The 23,243-nt window shown below is 35.5% G+C and overlaps 1 protein-coding gene across 6 annotated transcripts in view; it reads right to left on the reverse strand.

Moving 5' to 3' along the window:
* The window catches only part of ADAM23 (ADAM metallopeptidase domain 23), a 71,732-nt gene that overhangs the window by 36,962 nt on the left and 11,527 nt on the right, over positions 1–23,243 (reverse strand). For all 6 annotated transcript variants that reach the window (XM_057372846.1, XM_057372847.1, XM_057372852.1 and 3 more), the window contains exons 4-10: positions 10,809–10,872; positions 8,575–8,657; positions 7,860–7,923; positions 5,489–5,558; positions 4,931–5,001; positions 4,004–4,069; positions 1,029–1,100 (exon numbers count right to left, since the gene is read on the reverse strand). In XM_057372846.1, the coding sequence (XP_057228829.1) occupies positions 1,029–1,100; positions 4,004–4,069; positions 4,931–5,001; positions 5,489–5,558; positions 7,860–7,923; positions 8,575–8,657; positions 10,809–10,872 (490 nt within the window). The remainder of the gene's footprint in view (positions 1–1,028; positions 1,101–4,003; positions 4,070–4,930; positions 5,002–5,488; positions 5,559–7,859; positions 7,924–8,574; positions 8,658–10,808; positions 10,873–23,243) is intronic.

Below are 23,243 nucleotides of genomic sequence, written 5' to 3' on the forward strand. Positions count from 1 at the left end.
TGAAATAACTTTTGTTAAAATGCATTAGAAAGACAAAGAAATAATGATCAGATGAGAAAAAAAAGATGTCACCTTTTCTTTGGGAATGTCCAACACAAACTGCAGAAATATTTCAATTAATTATACATTTTTATCWGCTCTACTACCTTTTCTTTAGGTTACTGACATTACAGAAAAATATTCCAAAACACTTCCAGTATTTCATGTATTATAAATATATTCACCTAAATTTTCAATATACATCCAGTATACTTTATAGGTAAGAAAAAGTACTGCACTGTTTCCTCTGAGCCAAACTGTTGACAATGTCTTGGACTGAATCATATCACACAGTTCCATTGGCATCAATAATTTCACATGGAAAAGAGACCCAGAGCCAGCATTTGGTAGCCTTTGTATTAATCACCATTAGAGGATCTATCCTGTTTTCCCTACAGTCAGACCTCTGAAATGTGCGATCATTATATGTGTATCAAAAAGAGGAAAAAAAACTAAATTAATTTTACCAGAAATATTACTTTTAGTTTATATCCTGTATGCAAAATTRTTTTATATTTAGTCACAGACACAGGTATGGTATCTGTGTCACTTCCACCCATTTATAATGTACTATAGTTGGATTTTGTTGGTTTTTAAGCTATAAATAAAGATTTATAAAGGACAAGTTTTTACTCAGACTCACCTTTTCTCCCAATAGATATACATATCCTTTGTGAATTTTACTTGCAGTTTCAATCACTTGTGGTTAGATTTGTTTCACAAATCTAAACTTGATTAAATCTCATTCTTAATTGGTGACAGATACTGACATCACCCCTGCCAAGGGCAAACTGACAGTTGCAGGCTTTGAGAAAAATGTCACTGATAATCTGGTAGTTTTTTATACATTCACCCCGGGCTATTATTCTGGAGAGGAGCTAAAAATGCAATTTCAAGTGTAATTGAAACCTGATATCTGAAAATGATAATATTTTTAATACAGATAAAAGTCAGTGAATCAGTTTTCAGAAAAAAACATTGATACTTACAGCATCTACAAGGTTTACCACAGACTTGGCAAAATTGTTTGTGTACGCAGTTGAAGAACGGTGCCTTTTGAACTGGAAGAAAAGAAAGTAGAACACAGTGAGAACTTAAATATTTATTACTAATTCTTTCTTTTTAAAGCATGAAAGGAAAATTAATATTTTAAGAAAGAGTAAGGAAAAACTCAAAAAACTTTTCCCATCACAGCCTGTATCTCATATTCAAGAATCCCTGGAAGAAAAATGAAGCCATGTATGTTAGGGAGCTTTTGCCAAATTGTAAAAGGAGCATTTAACCACAAGAAATATATTTAGAATGGGAGTTCAAATGTTTGAGACAAAATTACAGGTGAACCCGTAAACATAAGCTCAAAATTGAGAGGATATTGTACCCCTTRTAACTGCTTAATTCAATGAGTTGCATATCAGACTCCAGTAGACACATTCCATCACTTTAATTACATGACATGAAGCTGAAGCATTCACCACTTGTCYTGTGCTTTTTGCAAAGGCATCCTTTTCTACAATAGCACAAGACTTTTATGACATGTAGCAGTAGTTATATCAAAAGGCAAAATGGAAGAGGAAGTGCATGGTAAAAGTATGTTTGAACAAAAMCAGTCAAGCTGAATATCTTAAATTTTAACTTCATTTTAAAAATATTTTTATAGACTTAGATGAGCTGTGTTACAAGTTCTGCTTCCTAATGTCTGTGCATGYTATTACAATGGTTTCATGTCTTCTCAAATTTGTGATTTGCCTCACAAAACCCTTCTGTTCCAACTCAAATTTTTGAAAGATGCAACTATGGTATCTGAACATGAATCCATGACTTTGAAGAAACTGTAAAATTATAAACCAAGATTACATTACACAATATGAYATGCAGATAGGAAAAAGTCTTCAAAACTTCACAGAAAATGAACACAAAATTGTTTAGAAAAGGAAAAAATATCATTATCAAAAAAMCCTCTCATTAATTTCAGCTACTGGTTTAAAGCAACAAGTCGCATTGCCTCACAGTGTTCTATGAAAGTGTCAGCTATTGTCTCTATGAAACAAAATAAGACCTATGAATAAAAGGGTCTGACTCTCCTCTGAGCAGTTGAGTAGCTGCTCTCAGTTACAGTGCTAGGATATGCCTAGGATGTATCCTGAGAGGAGCACGTAATACCATTAAACTGTTCCCCAGAGAACAGTGGCAATGGGGAAGGGGGAAAGGGGAAAGGGTGCATTTGGCTTTTTGTTTTGAGCCAATCCCAAACCTTTCCAGAAGTGGAAAGGTAAAATAATATGCTTTGGAAAATGTTAACGGTTTTCATGAAAGTATTAAAATGCTAAAAGCAAATAGCAATATACCACATAATGTAGTTAAACACAGATCCTAAAAGAAATTAATCTCAATGAGTAAAAAGTACAACAACCTAATTAAATATGTTGAGAGTATCTTTAYTGCTAGAGGAAAGGAAATGTTGTGGAAGTACGTAGTATTAACCATTTAACACAATGGTCAAAGAGGTTTTAAGATACTTCTACCAACAAAGACCTTTGCTGCAGGCCCTCTCCTGGTAAGCAGAAAACCTTGAAAGTACATTTAGTGATCTGGACTGGCAGGCTRTGACTCTTAATTGTGAACACTTCCCTAAGAATACACATTTAATTCTTTGAAAAAAAATTATCTGCTTATAAATCACTGATAACTACAAAGTAAAATGTTTTGCAGTCTAAAGTTCTAACAAAGCATGAGARGAGACTAGAGTTAGTGTCTGTAACAAGTGTAGTGAACTCCTTTAAGCATGTSTGTAATTCAAGAGGCCAGAGGAAAGAGACAGGAATAATAGGAATTTTTTCTCTTCATAAGGAACACCAACCTTAGAAATCAAATAAGAAAACAAAATGCCCATAACTTCAGTTACTGTGCCCTACTGCTAAACAGCTAATACCTCAACATTCTTAGAGTAGTTTCCTACCAGGCTTTACAAATGAAAACAGCTCAAGAAATTTCTGTCCCACAATTTCCACTCATTCAAATTCTCTCCACATTGCTAAATTAACACAGATAAAATATAGGTTATTTCTGCCCAGATTAATTCTATGATTTATTAGACATGTGAGTGAAGGGTACATTATCTGTCTGTTCAGCCCTGAAACAAGTAGGAATTACTGCATCCTGTTCTGATACCTTCTATTTCTTGCTCTTAAATATCATCCTTCAGTGTTGACAAAAGAGCCCACAACCCCATAAAGCACTTTATGGAAACATGCAGCAGGGTGAGAGACATGAAAAGCTCTTTACTTGCAAATAAAATAAGTGAAAATTATTGTATCAGCAGAATTTGATTAAAAAAAAAAAAACCAACCAAACAAGTCTTGCTTACAACAAATGTCACTTAGTCTGACTCCAGTCATCCYTCAAGACAAATAGGTGAAAAACTTGGACTTTCCTCCTCCCAGCCATTTTGAGTTTTTTTCAACGACAAACACTTTCTGAATCAAACAACTTACTTTGCACTTCATTATGAATCCTGTTTATAAATATGGAATAGCCAGGAAGAACAATCAATATTTTGTCTATATGTTTTGTTACATTAAAATTAGTAAAACTAAACTAAAAGTAACAAATWCTGGCCCCTTTCTATTTTACTTTCAAGATAGGATGTAATTTTAGAACATTGAGTATGTTTGTTTTGTTCATAAATGTTTTGTTATTTTACTTTGTTCTATATTTGCATATTAATTTATCCATATGATACCAAAGTGTTCCAGATTCATTTTGAATAAATAATTGCCACAGAAAATCCTAAGTAACATTACACCTCATTAGGTATTATGGCCTACAGTGTGTCTTAGGGTATAAATGTTAATAGCTGCTGATAAAGGAAATCCTGGACCCAAAAGTAGCTGATGCAGCACAGGGCTGTACATCAGCCTATAAATTGTTACCAAAAGGAAGATTACCACTAAATTTATATACTTACCATTTTATGGTCATTGACTATCATGAGCTCCAGATATTTCATTTCTTCAAAGACACCACGAGATAACTGATGGATTAAAGAAATTCTCTGAGAAATCATGAAGACGAAGTGATATCCAAAAATAACTGCAGCTGATTTTTATTATATACACACATATTAAATATACATTGTGTRGGGTATGCAAACCTGGAAACAATTGGGTGAGAAAAGCAACTCAGGTAAAGAATCATAGCTTCAGTAACTTAGACACTGGCTGAGAAKCTGAGCCACATCATTAAAAATGTTCAGGTTCTACTTTTTGGGTCAGTGCAGACACCACCACTGCCCCCCTCCTCCTTTCTATRTGTACAATTCACCACAGATTTAATGAGAAGTTTCTGAAAACATGCACACTCAAAAATATRGTGTGGATTGTGCAACTCAGTGAAGAAATACAGATTAATCTTCTTTAACTCAATTATTCCCCTGATACATATGCATGTGAAGATCATGAGGACTGCCCACTTATGTTCTCTCAATAACCCAGTTCTGSGTGTCCTTGTTTGGATTTTTCATTCACTCATGCTACTTAATAAGCCAAATGACAGTGAAGTCAGATATCTACAAAGTGTCCAGAGTTCATTCAAAATGATTCTTTATTCTTAAGCAGACAAAAAAMCTTAAAATTCTAAAGTAATTTTCACTATTACATTTCCATTTAATTGATGCATAACATTGCACTTCAGAAAGTTTATCAAATTTCTTCCAAATATTCAGTTTTAAAAGAAAAATCTTGTTTTTTCATTTGATAATTATACTATGTGACAATATTAAGCTTCTAAAAATCCTTGTTTCCTAAAGCCTATGTTCTCTTGACATTAAAAAATACAGAAATTAGTGAATTTGGTTTTATAAATGGTTTTAACWTAGGGTCACACTTCTACTTACTGCTCTCTTTCTTCTTCTCCTCAGCCACTGCAGTTCAGACAGAAAGGGCCACTCAGAACTAGAGTCAATCTCTGTAAAAATTACAGTTTAAGAATTTCATGGCATTATTTTAAGCTGCTGTTGAAACCAAAACTAGATTAAGATCACCAAAATTAGAACCATCCTTGCTATTCAAAAACTCATTTTTTAGAATATATATATCAAAACTCAAGTAATTTAGAGATACTAGAAAGCATGCAAGGAGAGGTGGATAAATTGTGACCTGGGCTTAGAATGTTCATTTTCTTTTACCTCGTCACCTCAATAACATTAATACCACTGATACAATTCAATGATTTTCAGAGGAAAGTTAAATACAGGTCTGTGGCTGAAAATCTTACAGCTGTTTTTTGAAAAATCTAAATTCCATTGCAATAGTTGTGAAAAAAGTCAGGTTAGTATCCATTTTTCAAGATTTTTCTAAATAAACAACAATTTTATAAACACTAATATTCAAATTTTCCAAGTTATATATACATTTCCAATATTGACAAACTCATAACATAAGCAAAAACATACCAAGGTCCTGCAACTTGGAGGCTTGTGTTCCATAAGTTCTTTGGATGATATGTGGCCTACTTTGACTTTCCTGATAAGAAAAACACATGAAATTTTATTCTAATTAATAACATCAAGTAAAACATGTGGCATTTGTCTCTGTGTTTTTAATTTTTTTTCTATTAAATGCAAGCAATTGTGGTACTAATTTGGTATAGTACTATTGAAGCAATCTATCTGCAATCCTGAGCAAATCATAGAGCCTCTCTGCTTCAGCAAATTGACCAGTCTAAAACACTGGAGTGTCACAGATATCTTTAGGATTACCTTAAAAGAGTCCTTTAAAAGCTTTACTGTTAAAGAACACAGATCATTTATTCCAATAACTCAAATTAGAAAGTCTATATCTGGTTGAAATCTTCCTCCCACAGATGAAAAGCAACTATTATTACTTACAAAAAAAACCCTATCTAATGGCAGCAAATTGCAAGAAACCAATCAATATACTAKCCTAATGAGGATTATTTCACTCTCRTTTTATTGGTGTACACCACTCTTAAAAAGGACAAGATTTTTAATGCATATTTTCTTTAGAAGACTGACATAGCCCAAATGATCACATTTGAGTATCTATTCTAGAAAACAACTCTTTTCTTCCGTAACACCTCCTCTGCAGTGCCTGCCAAAACACTCAAAGGCTCTTTTCAAAGGGTAGGATGCTACTGTTCTGTAACTTCAGTAAGAAATACATAACACACTGAAGGACAATACTGCATATTTTTGCTGGATTTTGGGGGGAAGGAGAGAGAGTTTAATAGAGTATCCACTATAGTTAAGATTATTCAGCTGAATAAAGTACATGCTGAAGGCTGTGTTCAAGATACCTATCTCACATACTGCAATCCAAAAATGAGCCTCTGAAAGCTCTGTGTAGCTGTATTATTTTCAGTAGTTTTGAAAAAATTATGCATCTCATGTGTTCTCTTATAATTTACAATTCAACTTGAAACCTTGAATTGGCAAATGGTATCTTACCTTTACAACCAGAACTTTTGCTCTACTTACAACTTTTACTGAAATACCGCACAGAGAGATGTCCTCATTTCCTTTGCTCACCCAAGCAAGAAAAGAGTTTAGTCAAATTCACTTCTTCCTACTCTATGGATACCCTTGTATAAATATGATCWCCATGAATTTGCTGTGTCTGTGTTGTCAGCTTTTAGAATTACAACATTTATGAGCATGTGCTACATCAAACATAGACACACAGCATGTACTGTTGTTCCCAGGGAGACTGATTCTTTTGGATGTATTATTTCCAARTGTCTCTGAAATTTCATTTATGTCCAATAATTGGACATAATTGTGTCCAATTTATGTCCAATAATTGCCCAAATGATATCAAGCCCCCTGAATGTTGATCCAGTTTCTTGGACAGTATCAGTCAATGATTTTGCAGMTCTTTATTCAGACTTCAATTTCAGCTTTACAGTCACTGAAACATATTCAGTTCTGCATCATTGTTTGTCATTTACTSTACATATACTATCATATACATACTAGAGCAAGACAAGCTTGAGACCTGTGATATACCATCTGCAATATATCCTACAGACTAAGCAGGACACAAACCTAAAGAGTTCTCTGTCTCAATGTTGCAAAATAATTTCACTGAAAATCACTCAAAGATTTGAATCATTCAGAAGTTAGAAATACACCTAGTTCTACTACTGTCTGTGAAATTGTGTCAGGGATATTAACAGCTGAAGTTTTAGAAATGGTTGTACACATGAAACATGAAATTCAAAAACAGTAATTGCAAAATATTTGCATAGATGCAGCTCTGCATGCTGATCCAGCGTTACCTTGTATTTGAATATGCTGGATAATGAACATTTAAGATGTGCAATGACCACTGACTTAAGATATACAGTGCCCAGATGCAATTATCACTTAATTAAGCTTTTTCTAGAATCATGGTAGGCCAASAGCAATCTGATGCAACTATTTAGAGAGGAATGCATAAATGAGTTTTGGAGATCCCTTCAATGAATATATAAACACTTTAATTCAAGTACCAGAGTAAACTGATGAACACTTTTTAACAGTTCATAAGCATGTGCTATGGAAACAATTTTATTTGTCTACTCCCAGCATCTAAATGATCAACAGCAGGTAGAAAACAAAGAATTAAAGAAAAGCAGAGAAAAATCATAGGTAAATCATAATAACACATTTACTACCTTAAACAAATTTACACCAAGTGTTCTAAAATAYTTTTCATTTTCACATGAATGCGTGACACATATCATTCAATGATTTATTTTAATGCTGTTATTTGCAATTCCTTGAACACTCTCCGAAACCAAATAAACTAGACAAAAAAACTTACTGCAGTGTGGGTCAGATCCATCGGTTCTATCAAGTACAAGTRAGTACTATCTTCAAACATGCCACTAGAACATGGAGAAAAGGAAGTTATATTTAGGGTTACAAGGTGATCAGTTTGACTCCAGGATATGAGTTTTGATGAGACAAAACCAGACTAAGGGATGAGAAACTAATCAATATTAAATACATGTTCATTGCTACCACATGTAGCTAAAGCCAAGATTGGGGTTTTTAAGATATGTGGCACATTTTAATGGASTAACACTAAATGTAATGGCAATGCAATGATAAAGTACCAAAAGGAGTAAAGATTTGACCTCAGAAAGAGGAAGTCCTAGGACACACCTTATCATGCAAAATACAGTCAACAGCTTAGCAATATTAGCAATAACTAATGCTATTAAGGGCTAATTTCTTGCATTTTTTCCTTGTACAATCTAACAAAAAGAACCATTTTTCCTTTGGCTGACAGAATCATGCATGAATACTGAGCATGCAWACTGTTGAAACACAATTCTTGTTTATCCTTCACCACAATAAGTCATCTGGGGAAATATTTACTTACACTTACTATATTCAAAGGTTTYATGAGACAGTGTCAAAACACCAGTTCTAATGATGCTAAGAAAAATTGCTAGCAGTTTGGCATAGCTGGTACTGGCATTTCAAAACATACAAAAATCTTTGAGCTGTAGTGTTTCAGAACATGCACTTACTGAAGTCCATTACAAGTAGAAAGAGCAACTTTGGAATCCTGGACACCTCTGATACTTCCGTGGTAGTAACAATGCTCTCCCCCCTAATAATGTTTAAAAACAAAAAATCACACACACAAAATTATCCTCATTTAATGTCTTTTGCTCAAAACCAATGCAAGGAGAAAAAAAACCTAACAGTAACAATGCACATTTRCCTCATTTAAGTAGTCTTTACTGTCTATCAGCAGTAAGGTCAGCTAAACCACAAATAAAAAATATTCTTAAAAAATTTTATTAAAAACCCTGAAGTGTGGTTGTCTCTCACCCACTGTTTGACAAACCTACTATTCATCAYAAAAGTATTTTTAATTCTTTTGTCATGTCATCTGAACTCCAACATGCATATTGAACCCATTCTTTATGAGATTATTATAACTCAAGAAGGTAGGAAAAATGTAAATGATCTTTGTCTATCCATGAAAGCATTGTTTCCATTTTGCATCTTATTTAATGAGCTATTCAGATTCTGAACTAAAGTCATTAAAGGCTATTGTGTATAATTAAATCAAAGTACTACACAGAAAGCAATTAGTCAGTTCACCTTTCATCACTGAGAATGCATAAAACAGGCTTTTTAACAGCTTAATTGTGACTATATTTTTCACACAAAACTTTTCAAGTTTTTTTTTTTCTTTAAAGATGATCATCTGAGTAAAGAAATTGCTGTTTGTGCTTCATTCATTTTTGTAATTAACTACCTCTTTCTAGAAAATACAGTACTTTCCACTGAGATCTCACTTCTTTAGACCCACATCAGGAAACAAAATAACATTTTACTTAGGCCTAAAAAAGTATTATAAGACACAGCAAAAGACCAGGATACAATCCTTATTTGACCTCCTACACAAATTGTGTGGAATTTTGGGGTTGTTCTTTTGTTATCTATAATGAAAGGTTTTACAGATTAACGTGACCTCAGGAGCTCTATTATTGCTTCTAAATAAAACAAACCAGAAAACATCCCCTAGGAAGTTTGGATCAAGTTACTGCAGCATGCAAAGGTAGCCCATTTGCTGAGTCTGAAGTTCTAATATAATTTTCCAGTCAGATCCATGATTCAGCAACCGCAGTGCTCAATGCTAGTGCTGCACAATTGCATGAGCTTGTCTAAATGCCAGAGGGAATTGTTTTCTTGCATCATTTAGCATTTTTGCCTATTCTGCAGAATACTGAGTCTTAGTGAAACTATATCCTTTGTGCATTACATGAAATTATTTTTCTTCTTCAGTGGAAGAAAACAGAATGCCATATTTCAGGAATTACATTGCCRTGTAATTGTTTAATTCTGCCCTAATCTGTCATATATTATTTTATTTGAGATTCTCTGTAACAAAGGCAAAATAATAAACTAGACTTGGACAAACAACAGTCTGGGCTTTCTGAAGACATGCGTATAACCAGAATACTTGCTTGCCTCCACTCTAAATACAGATATAATTCACACATAATAAGTTTGCAAGAAATATTTTGTCATTTTTACCAAATATGAAAAAAGTAATTCCCCATAATATAATTTATAACCTTCCTAGGAAATTTCAAGTCCTCATTTTGTTACTACAAACAAACAAAAAGACTGATCTGGTTCCCATAGGGCTGAACTACCTTACAGAACTTTAATCTGGCTTTGGATCAATAGCCTACAGCACTGAATTCMGTTTGGGATCTAGTCTGACAAACATAATTAATTGGATGTCTAGCAATATGCTGATTTTGTAATAACTCCAGAGGTTAAAGTTTCAGTTAAATCTTTCATTTTCTATTTCACAACTGTATAAATCTTGCAAAGAAAGTCACTCCAAGATTTTTGGGTTTGTTTAAATGTCTTACATTACCATTATTCTTTCTCCTTGTACTTTGTGCTAAGGACATATAAATAATTGATGAAGATTAATCTGATGGTGACTTCCACCCCTCCATCTCCTATATTTTACAAKATATAATTGTTCTGGCAGCAATGGTTCATCTTCACTACTACCACCTACAAATGACTATTCCTCACCCCAAAACATAGCTTTCCTTTTTTTTTGTACAATTCCTCTTGTATTACTGAGATACTCTTACAAGATGAGATCACAGTTAACCTCTATGTGTGGAAAAACACTTCAGATATTTTGAAGTCTTGCTAAAACATTTTTTCTCTTTTTTTAACATTTTATTGGCATTGTTCCCTCAGAAAGATAAGAACACAATACCTTAGAAAATTTTGGTTTTCCATCTTCATAGTGAATCTCCACATAATTGGAAGATAACAAGTCACTGTCAAAGAAAGGATAAAAACAGATGAGAAAAATCTGAGTATTCTTTCTACTGATATGGGTAGGTTTGGGGATTTTTGTTAGCATTTTCAAACCATTTTTATTTTCCTTGTACATTAGGTCAGAAAAAATCAATCAGTTTCTGTTCAGTAAACAGTTTGATGGTACACTGGAAGTCAGTGTGTGGTACCAAAGGGRAAATTTCATTCTGCAATCTAATCTCCTCTATTTTATTGGATTACCAGCCTTCTAAATATGAAAAAAAATACCCCATGGTTTTAGAACTTTATTTGCTGACACTAAATGTACATTTAGTTCATCACCATTTTCAAATAAGTTTTCCGTTTTATCTAAAAGTGTAAATGGAGTGTATATAAGGCTGTACAAATAAATCTACCACAGTTGAAGACAAGAGTGTGTAATCACTTTCACAAACTGCAAATAATTATTTTTCCCAAAATAAATCAGTATTGTGCACTAAGAAAACCCACACAACATACAGTCCAAAACACACTCCATACTACTCCTTTCCTTACTTTCCTTTTTTATTTTCAGATACCTTTCTCATTCTTATTGTTTTGCCACAGTTAGGCAGAAAAATTTCTGAAGCATAAAGATTTCCCATACTGTAATCTGAAGCTCGGATTTCTTTTTTTTTTTTTTCCATAACTAAGATTAGCCAGCCTGTACATATTGTGTAATGACAACCTCAAAGCCCCATTCACATTTCACTGTGCTACAACCAGGGTTGCAGCATAGTGCCCAGGGTGAGCAAAGCAATTAAATATGTTAACTGGCCCCACCAAATAAACAAGACAAGCWTTTACTTAATATGATCCAGAATTCTTAGCATTTTTGAAGTCTGTAATATACAATAAGTACTTAAAAATATTAAAAATCATTAAATAGTCTAATAGTGATATAAATATCAAAACAAAATCATCATTGCTACAAATAAAACACATCATTATGGAAGWCTGGACTGGCAAAACAGCTCTGCTGGGAATTCATGACTAAAAACAACCTATGATAATGGGTATCTCAGATTAGGCTATTAGCAATCCTGATAATACTTTAAATCTGGGACTCCTGGCTCATTAAATCAATTCTTCATGCCACATTTATTAGGCAATGCTCTTGTTAGAGAGCAACTGGCAGAAGTCAGTTTAGCAGTAGTTCTCTTAAAAGTCCTTTGTTGTGAAACTGAGACCACACTGGGCACTCAAGGCCTGCAAACCAATGTTAATAACGCTCAATAATTACTGAAGTCTTCTAATTTGTCCTAAACATCCCTTTGAAGGCAATATTAAACATTTATATTTTAAACATATATATTTTTAAGTGTGGATTTTAAAATAAATTCAGCTGCATAAAATCATTTAAACTTTCTCTATTTGTATCGTAGAACAAAACTATAAACTTTATGCAGAAAACAAAAATGCTGCATAAATAGTATAAGTGACTACAGTGCAAGCATTCACTTCTTCAATGTGGCAAGATTTGAAGCTTCTAAAAAGGCAACAAACTTTAAAGTGTTGATAATGTCCTTTTATTCTTTGTATTTTTCATACCTAGTATGAAGCATAAAGACTACTGTTCTCTACTTGATGGGAATGGTACAGGCAAGGCTACAGGTAACTGACACATGTARGAATATTGAAAACTCTAATAACAAGTATTTTTAAAAAATCACTGGGAATGATTAAATGCAGGAACTGTGCTCAACATTATAGGGCCCTGACCAGATTTCAGCTTTTACAGACACTTCTGCTTTAATTCATGAAGAGCATTTGGGTTTCCTCAAACCAATTCCCAGATCAGCACTTATCTACCTGTTTCCAAATCAAGCTCACACTTTCACACCTCCTTTTTTGCCCTCTTCTTATGACTCACCTTATATGACTGATCTCAGACCTTCTTTCTATGCTATCCAGAGCTTTTTGCATTTCATAGGATTTGCAGTAAGTGATTTCCCACTGTGTGYACTGACTCACAGCTAACTGCAGTTTAATTACAGCATTTCTCTCAGATTTATCTTATTTTGTATGACATGAGAGCTGCTCAAAATTCCTTTTGCCTACCCTTTTGCAGAATCTTTCCAGAGCTTCATATTCTTGGATTTTGGTTGAGCTTCTATTGTCATCTGACAAGATTTTCCATTCTTTAGTTTCTCATTGTTTCCAACTGCCAAGTAATTCCCAATTCAGGTAGTGTCCAAATAGTGTTGCACATGATARGATATCTAACATGGAATACTTATGATGGAAAACTCCTATATATATATATATATGTGTACATATGTATTACAAGTACAAAGCAGGGATGCAGCAGACAAACTTTTCCAGTACACTCTACCCTTTCCTCATCACTGACTTTCCAGCATGTATTGGGGTCTGGGTGGCAAAGTTTTGGCAGGGGTGGGCTGTAGGAGTGGCTCTCTGAGAAGTTGATCCAGCAGAGCCAGTGTCAGCCAGCTCCAAGATGGACCTTTGGGATCTGCAGGACACAAGGCACATCAAAAGAACCCTCCATTCTGAACAAATTCCCTCCAAAGAAAAWTAAGGGCTGCTGTTCATGATATACGTATCAAATGCCATGCTATAAACAAAATGCACCTTTAATTTGTGAAGCATTTTTTTGCCAAATGTAACACAGTATCCACCACCTAGAAGGTGGAATAGAAAATCTTTTATAAGACTTAAYGGATTTCACAAAATTGTTTCTTGTGCAGGGCTAGAACAGGGTGTTTATCACTAGTTTCTAGTCATTATTATGTTTTTAAGCTTGCCACACAAAACCACCAAGGTTATATAAGGGCTTTTTTCTCTAAACATGTCTGTCAACAAGGACAGCAAGAATTTTGAACATTCCATTGCAAAAATGTAAAAAATACAGATAAAATTGCTACTGCAAATTTCCACTGCCAAGACTTTTACCTGTCATTAATACTAACAAATCTGATAAAAGAGGTAAGAAAATACTAAAGCAGAAGAAAAAAAAAAAAAAGAATGCTTAACCAAAATAACTTTCAAACATTTTTTTTCTACACAAAAGACATACACAGAAAAGCAATGTAATTTCACCAAAGGTGTGATGGGAYTATTTATGCAAGTGGCATTAAAAAGAAAGGCCTCGAATGCACTGATTAAGAGCTSATGTAGAAGTACAATTGCCTGAGGAGTGAGGCACACAACTCATGCATAAAGTAGTGGTCTCCACAGCACAGCACAAAATAACTCTTATTCCTTCATTATCATTTACARAATGCCTAAATTTACCTCTGAAAGGCAGACCTGAGTTTTAGAAAATACATTTGCATCTCATCTACTCTGGACTGTGTTTTGCCAYCTTTGATCCATTTTGAGTTATTTACATTTTACTTAGGACAGAAATGGATCCAGTACAGCAAATTTGTTTTTCAATATGACAAGCACCAGAAACAGTGCAAGCTTTAACTGAATCAAGTGTCAGTCAAGATCACATTGGAAAAAAAGTCTGTTTAGGTAGTGACATATTAGTATGAYCCCTTACAATAAACACATCAAATKGCAACATGTTTAATGAACCCATGACAAAATAGTTTGCCTGCTGTGTCCTCTTCTACAGTTCCTTCCACTCTGTTTGTGTTAGATAATTGTTCTTATTAAACTGGCCTGCTCCCTGGCTCTTCTATCAGTGTTACACTGAGAAATGCAAAATAAGCAGCAAAGGGATATGCCATTCCCTGTAGCTGCTGCATTTGAAGGCATAGGCCAGCTGTTAAAACAAGCAGCAGAWGCTTTCTGAAGAACTCACATGCACTTCCCTGGCACATACTTCACTGCTGATGTTTTCATTAGCAGGAGAGCTGCAGAGTAAAAACTGRCTTATTTCAGCTATCATCTAACTATCCTGATGAAGAGAATTGATTTGGTAGGAATAGGCTAAASTGACTAAAGGATATCTCACATACAAGTAAGCAAATTAGGTTCCAGGAACCTAGTAGACAGCCTGCAGAAAATCAGAGTACAGCAAGATTTACCTTTCTTGCATACTTCTTGCACACTTCTTACTTCTTTCTTGCATTACTACACAATTATAACCCATTACCGGTGTTGTGGGTTAAGGTTTCTCCTTTTGTTTCCTTTCTCGGGGAATTTTTCTTTCCCATTTTGTTGCTGGGATACACTGATTGCCAGGTCATCCTTTTGATGGCTGGGCGATTAGGGAAGACAACAGAACCTATGCTTCACTTCGTGCTGTGCTTGGCTCGGAGGAAGATGGTGGACCTGCTGCTGCAGAATCCAGCRTCTCTGGTTCCTGTTTGCTGCACTGTGATCTTCTGCCTCCCCCTCTGCCTTGCCTGGGACCCCTGAGATTCCAGCTGCAGTGGTCGAGTTCTGCTGCATCCYGCCTACAGCCGTGGGATTTTGCTCATTTTTTTGCCCATCTGGCCGTTCTGAGATTTCTTGCTGTCCAGAGGAGCACTGAGATTGGCATTTTTCCCCTGTGAGTTTGCAGAGGAACTTTTTCCCCATCCAGCTCTGCCGATTTGTATCCGCCATTGGCCACGCGGGAGATCTGAACCAGCCGGGACCCGCCCACAGCGCCCCCTGCAGCCACCGGGGAATCATCGCACCCGCCCTGCCCGGCCGGGAGCCAACAGCGCCCCTGCTGACTGGGACTGGAACTGCACCAAAGGGGAGGGTGTGTGTATCTCTGTGTGAGGCTGTCAATGGGTTTGGGACTGGGCTGGTTGTTGCTGTCGTTGTTGTTACTTGTTTTACCTTGTTATACATATTAGTAAAAACTGTTACTCCCTTTTACTAAAGTTCTTGCGTGAAAGCCCCTGATTTTCAAAGCTACAATAATTCGGAGGAAAGGGGGGGTCATATCCACCCCTCCAAGGGGGGTCCCTGCCTTCATTGGCAAGCACCTGTCTTTCAAAACCAAGACAATTGGGCAATAGTTTATTAAGCATTGCGAAATGTTCCAAGCTCAGTACCAGCATCTGAGAAACCTAGTTTAGTTGAATTATTTAATAGAACACGCATCAGATGCTTTTTGTCCATTTGACGGATATAGTTTAGCAGCACATAAAGATGGGAAAAACAAACTAGAGACCSTACTGCAGCATTTTGTTAGATCATCAAGGCACTGTCATCTAATACAATGCCCATCTACAGCCTTGTTTATATTAACAGTTTCAATTATATTCACAAGCTTTTTAGAACTCTCTGTTCTTATGGTTATTTATTATTATGTTTCTAGTATGCATTTACATTAATCTTTACTTGGCTGTTGTCTTTGAAGCTGCTCTGACCATAGTGCCTCCAAGGAATAAATATATTGCTAATATTCTTTTTTTTTTTTTTTTTAAACAGAGCAAGGCTTTACTACATTTTCCTATATCGCCCTGAAGGATCTTAAAAAAATCAGAATATGATACTGTGGATCAGGCAGTTGTGTTTACAGGCAATTTAAAAAAACCAACTGATGATGCAAATGTATAGGTTAACTTTTTCATAACTTTGGAATCAAAGAAGTCCTCACTCACTCCTGCTTTTAATACCATAATGATTCTGTAACAACAAACAGTACACTTATTTTAAAATCACTTCTTGCATGGTCTTGTTTCTTCTCTTTGAGGTAGAGAAAAAGATGACCTAACCATAAATTTACAAACAGAAATAACCTAGGCGATCCTCAGATGGGGACCAGGTCTCCAAAAAAGACTGACAGGAAAGCATGTAATAGACAGACTGATCTAGAAAAAAATTTTGGAGCATTTTCTCTACATTCTATATGAATGTTCTAAATTGTTCTTTCTCAGTGCAAGAAACTCTGAGTTAGTTCAAGGGAGTTCAGGAAACAAATAAATGATCCTTTCTCTAGTTATGTCCTGAAATTCTCCCTCCGAGAACGGAACATAATGTATTTTATTAGCTACTTCAGCAAGTTTTTTGAAGGCAGCAGTTGGGAGCRTTTTTCAGAATATTAACAGTATGTTGGTCAGTTTCCACCATATTTTCAATTAATGTCATGCTGAAGATGGTATCACTTTTAAAAGTGCTATGCACAAGAATATGAAGACACAAGCAGCTAGACAATATTACAGAAGGTGAACTCTATCCCAGAGAAAACACTTCAGCACAATTTGTTATGACAGAAATTTCCTAGAGGAATAATTGACAAAATAAAAATTTCATTTAAACAACTTCAAATTTACTCAATATTGYCTTCCAATTGATCCCTTTTCCTTTCTCACCAGCTTGGAAAACTTAACAGCAAGWATTTTACTGACCTGTAGTGTAATACTGAGGGCTGCCACCTCTCTTAGCCAGAATGGTCTCATCCAATGGTAACCATATTTGCTAAAGCTTCTTTTATTTAAAGAAAGYTTTTTTACATACAAGAGAAACTTGATTCTTCTCCTCTTAAACACTTCATGGAATGCACCAGATGTTCTGGTACTTAGTGTATAATGGTAACAGTCCAAATTACAACAACTCTTTCCATGGAGAAAAAATCCAACCAGATGTGGATTAAATGTTTTTTTTTTTTCTATTATTATTTTATTTCTAATACCAGAAAAAGAGTGGAATAAGCATATTTATACTACTGGAGACCTGAATGAGCACCTTCACAGCAGATTAATTACTACAGCAGACTCAGAGGTAGATTCCAGCAAACTCAAAATTTATTTTGATTCCCTTAATCTATGCTTCCATGTTGAATTATACTGTACAACTTCAGCTGTCATTGCACCAAGTTAAATTCAGTTATAGAGGCTCCTAGGGGCTTGCTTTTTGAACTTAATCATAAACCAGGAATACACATRCTTTGTACTAGCTCCAAATGGAAATATTTCAGCCTGCCTACAAAACACTCTGACATGGCAGGGATTCACTTCAGCACAAAGATCTCACTATTGACAAAAACTGGACAATATCAGAAATGAACAGAAACAGCTACTAAAGTGGAAAGATAACAGTTCTTCACCAGTGCCAAGGCTCAGTGGTTACATGTGGGAGGAAGAACAAAAGGATACATTAAGTCAGACAGCTGCTTAGTATATTGTTGGACAGCAAACATTGCCACATATGTAGCAATCTTTCAGGGAGTTTCTCAGCATCTAGTGGTCTGGGACACCAGGATTTCATAAACCAGAGTTAGCATAATTGTTTACGATGGTTCTCAGTCAAGTTCTGTAAGTTCTTCCAATTCTTTAGTTCCTGTAAATAATTTATTATGTACTGAATTTTGTAACAAAATTTACCTTTCAGTTATTTTTGTGAGAAGCACCTTCTTTCAAACCTCCTCCTGCATTTGATACCAGAAATTGTTACATGGGAGGGAGGAGACAACCAACATCCTCATCCTACCATACGGAATTCTACAGCATTGTCCTATCATCACAGATGTGTATTTGCCTTCCCAAGGCTTGTCGACCTTAATAATCCACCAAACCAATGGCTGGGGTTGCATTGCAGCTGACAGACATTTAAAATCCTGTTCAGACAGATGTGAGAGCTACACTTAATTAAATCCATGATCAGGAGTGCACAGAATAAAGTTTTCACTCCACAAGCAACTAGTTTGACAAGTGACTTTTTAGAAGGACATGTAGAGATAAGACAAGAGGAAATGGCTTTAAACTGAAAGATGATAGATTTAGATGTAAGCAAYGAACTCTTCACTGTGAGAATGGTTAGAGCTTTCAACATCTGCCTTGAAGATTTTGCACATGAAATGCCCACTGAGACAAATAATAATAATTATTATTAAAAATAATAATTTTTAATAGCTTGCCTCYAGCTCTGGGAATAAAACCCTTTTTATCTACAGCTGAGAAATTTGYGACTGCACTTACAGAAGGGCACACACATTGCTGTAAAATCCTAAGTTCCTTACATTTAATATGTAACAAAGTTTCTTAAGCTGACTAGAGTTAAACTTTTCACAGTGTACTACAATCAACATTTAATTTAGCTTGTGCATCTTACAGGATCCATTTAGCAACCTAAATGTTTAAATGTTTATTTAAGAAAATGTCACAAATACTCAAAGTTTCTTTCTGAAAAACTGTTTCTAGTTTTCCCATTCCATTTAAAAATAATTCTGAAAAAAAGAACCCTAAGAATCAAATAGTTACTGACTGTTTTTTAAATTAGGCTAACATTGTAACTTCCTCCGGGACCATTCTCAAGTTAATTCAGTCCTACTGAAAGACACACCACAAAGAGTAAACACTAATTATAAAGCTTAAACTTTTAGATAAAATTTGCTATAATGTTGGCTGCATGTCACAAAAGAAACTGACTTTCCACAGTAGTCATCATATATTAATGTCTCAAATCTTTAAGTCATGTCACGGTCAAATGTGGTGGGGTTGGATTTTTGTCAGTTCATGTCAAAGATGCCAAATATTTTTTACACAATATCTTCATTGAAAGAAATTCAYTTTCCTGGAAACAGTTTCTTGGAAAGATGGACTTCTACAGGTAAAAGTAGGAAAAGCTAAAAAATATAGACTGATTTTGGCGATTTTTTTTGTCCCCTCCGCCACAATACTAAATTTTGGGGCAAGTTATCAGTAGGAAGGGAGAGAAATTTTTGCCTTTGGGTTTTACTTTCTGCTTCTGTCCAGCTCAGTTAACTAATTGCCTCTCAGCCCCTACAGTGTTGGTGGGCGAAGGTTCCAGTTTGGCTTCAGCCCCCTATGCTGGTGGGGACATTTATTTAGAGACTGGTACTAGACCATGGCTGCAAACTGCCACAAAATACAGCCAGCTTCCCTCCTCACTAAAATAGCAGCAAGTAAACATTTTTAATTCACTGCTTTTGGTAGCATTGCTCTTTAATGTATTTGAGTACTACACCAGAWCATAAAACCTGCTACCTATAAACAGGCCATTAAGAGTTACCTGTAAAAATTCTTGTCTTTCAGCAGAACAGCAAGTTAAAAGCCTTTTACATGATGCTGGAAATGAGATCATTAAAAAATAATTTGCTAGCACCTTGCAAACATTTGTTTGTGTAAATAATGCATCAATAAGAAAATAAGAAACTGGTCAGATATACTAGGAGCATTGATTACCCAATGTTACAACACTATTGTTTGAGGGCAAAAGTGAACTTATTTCAGAAAGTGAACACTTTTAAAGGCTTTTCATATAAATGGTGTTTTATGACAATGCCACACGTTACTCGCATTATTGCACAGGGAATTTAATGAGTTTGGGCAGAYGATCATAGCTGAATTATAAGCTAAACTTTTCAAATGGGACTGTCAACCCATTAGTGCCCTAAAATCTTCCATTTTCATACTAAGAGTATTAACTAAAAACATTATTTAATCCATTATGGCTTAGAAAAACTATTACTTTTTGCATCAAATTATTTCCACAATCAACACATCTGTAATCATTATGCAGTGTCATAACTGGCATCACCCTGACAGCCTGAAACTGGGCCAACATTTAAGTGTAGCAAGGGCAAGATGTCTAAAATTTCAGAGAAACCCACCTTGCAAAAGGAGTTCAAAATTTCTCATTTTCCCTGAGTCCTCTTGTCAGAAAAAGCTACCAAAAATCACCTTWAGYATAATAAATTATACTTCATCTGGYTTAGACYTTGTGCAGCTGCAAAGYTGGTTACCCATTCAAACTCCATACAAATCTTACATGTTAATTGTCTCTGCACACTGGATTCAGGGGCTTGAGGGRCTTATATTTCCTTCAAGCTCTTTCTGCCATTGCACCATGGCAAGATGGAAAGCAACGTAAGATTTTCTAGTAACATGTTCCATAAACCTTCAGAGTGCCACCTCTTCATCTTACAAAATCTCTGTAGTTATTAATGAAATTGAATATCCAATTTTCTTCACCATTGAGTTATAATATTTGCTGAGAAAAAAAAAAAAGCATCTGCAACAAAGAAGATAGGCTAGGCAATCACACAGATTCCAACAGAGGTAAAGAAAACCTAAAACTAGAACTGTTTGTATGTAACAATTGTATGTACTCAATTTTAGCTTTAATTACTTGTAGAACATTCAAAAAAACCCACAGGAACAAAACCAAAATGCACAGAAAACATACAGTGTAGGTGGCATTAACTCACCTTAGAGCAACTGACCCAAATATATATTCWTCATTCCTGGATCTTGGATTTATCTTACACACACAATTGGATTATTTTGGTCAATAGCACATAACAGCTCAAGTCTGGCCTGGTTGTTCTGCCTTTGCTTCTGACTAGACATTAGCAGCATTGCAACCCAACATAGTTGCAAAATGCTGCTTTTTGCTGAACACATAAACATAACTGAAACACCAGAATAGTCTTTTTCAAATAATTGTCTACAGGTATTTACAATTTACAAATTTTATGACTTGCAGTTTCAGAGTATTATGCCCAGTCAAAAAGAAGGACAGGTTTGTGAAGCCATTTTCTGGAGCAGAACCAGATAAAGAGCCAAATGTTTATGAGTCAAAAACTACTAAGGAAGCTAGCAGAAARCCTAATGTTTAAAGAGGCAAGCAGAACGGATATCAGTAAGGCATCTGAACACTCTGCACCTTACATATAGGGAGTAAGAACATTCCCGATCCCACAAGAGCAAACTTCTTTCATCTAAGGTGCATAAAAAGTAAGCTCCCTCTCTCTTTTTGAAGTGACAGGCACTGCATTTCCTGATTGCTGAGAAAGCAGCCACATCTAGAAAAAAAATCCGTACATTTACTTTATGATCCATTTGTTGTTTTAAAAAAGCAATACTGGACAATGGGTAACATTGCAAGGATATGGTGAATGTCATAGGTTTGTGAAGTTACTTGGATAATAGCCATTCAGCATCAGACATGGACAGGAAAAGCAATGAAATGCAATGAAACYCAATCCTAATGAACAAGAGATAAGAGTTCTGGTTTTCATTATTATCTCAGTTGGGCCACTAACCAATGGGCCACAGAAAGAAGCCACTTGAACCTGGTCTTGGAGAGGTTCAGCCAGAACTTTAGAACAGATAAGMAATGGTAAACAAGACTATTTGTCTCCCAGGAAGGAACAAACTTATCTCAGGATGTCTGCCCAGACTTATGAATTTGTGCAATCATTTTTATGGAACATCCAGGGAATGTGTGAAAGGTAGGAAAGGTGAACCAGGACAGAACAAGTATCAGAAAATGGAGWGGAAGGGGCATAAAAAGGAGTCACTAGTGGAAGCTGCAAGACAGCAGGCTTGTTTGGCATAGCCCTGCTTCTACTCACTGCAGTGTGTCCCATGTTAAGTCCTACTTATAAYATTCCATTTGTGACTTTGTTCTCTATTCTGCATAGGTGTGATTAGCAAGAAAGCTTGAGAGTCAGTCAACAACTATAGGGAGATCTGCATCTGGAAAGACAGGCTAAGACAGTGATCAAATAAGAGACCTCAAGCCTGGGCATCAATATTGGCTGAACTTACAGCCTGTGTAAACAATTGTGTCAATGAACGTTGGCCTGCCTGYGAATCAGGAGAGGGTTGGTGTACCTTTCACCATCAAACTTTCAATTCTCATCAGCTGTAGAAAAACTTGATGAGTCTGTTTGTCTTCTTATTCACTTAAGCACTGTCAGCATGAACCAGAACTACGTGGTTCTAGTAAAGGCAAGGTTTTTTTGTGACAATCTGTGTGAACAGCCATAACCCGACATGGAGTGCCATTTTGGCAATATAAGCTCACTCTCACTGGCTGGATGTGCAGACAGAAGCAGTGGAAAGTAGACCAAGAGGAGAAATTCCCTGTATCTTGGAGGGCACTAAATATAGGTTCTCTTCACAAGTATGTCATGATTGTCCACAGGACTTATTATGCATAGGTCCAACCATCATAAAACAACACAGCCTTGCACTACACTCTAACTCTTCCAGAGCCTAGAGAAAACCCAATTAGCTTCAAGCTGTCTTTGTCCTTCAGTTCTGTGTGGCATTCCTAGCCTTCACACTAAATCATCTTTTGCCAGACACTCAAGATTTCACATAGCATTTTGAAAGATGAAAATGCAAGAGCAACCTAACTTCAAAATTACACATGGATGAAGGAAAATGTTTCCAGTTCACCTTTACAGCAAAATATTTGATAATTAGCAGCAAAGAAGCAAAAKAAGCAAATGCAAGTTCCGCAAGTTTCATAAAGCCATAGCCTGATTTGAACAGCTATTACATTCAATAAATGTGCATCTTTATCCCTAATAAAACTTCCAATACATGACAGTTAAGACCTYATATAAACCTCAAGACCAGAGGAACGTTTTTTAAAATCAGTATGCAATTGTTTCTGTAAATTCTGTAAATTCTGTAAATGCAATTAGCTTCTCCTTTTTTAAGCATGCTGAAAGTCTCAATGC

This window comes from Malurus melanocephalus, unplaced genomic scaffold (genome assembly GCF_030028575.1).
Source record: "Malurus melanocephalus ecotype Western Australia unplaced genomic scaffold, MMel_1.1 scaffold_180, whole genome shotgun sequence".
NCBI lineage: Eukaryota > Metazoa > Chordata > Aves > Passeriformes > Maluridae > Malurus > Malurus melanocephalus.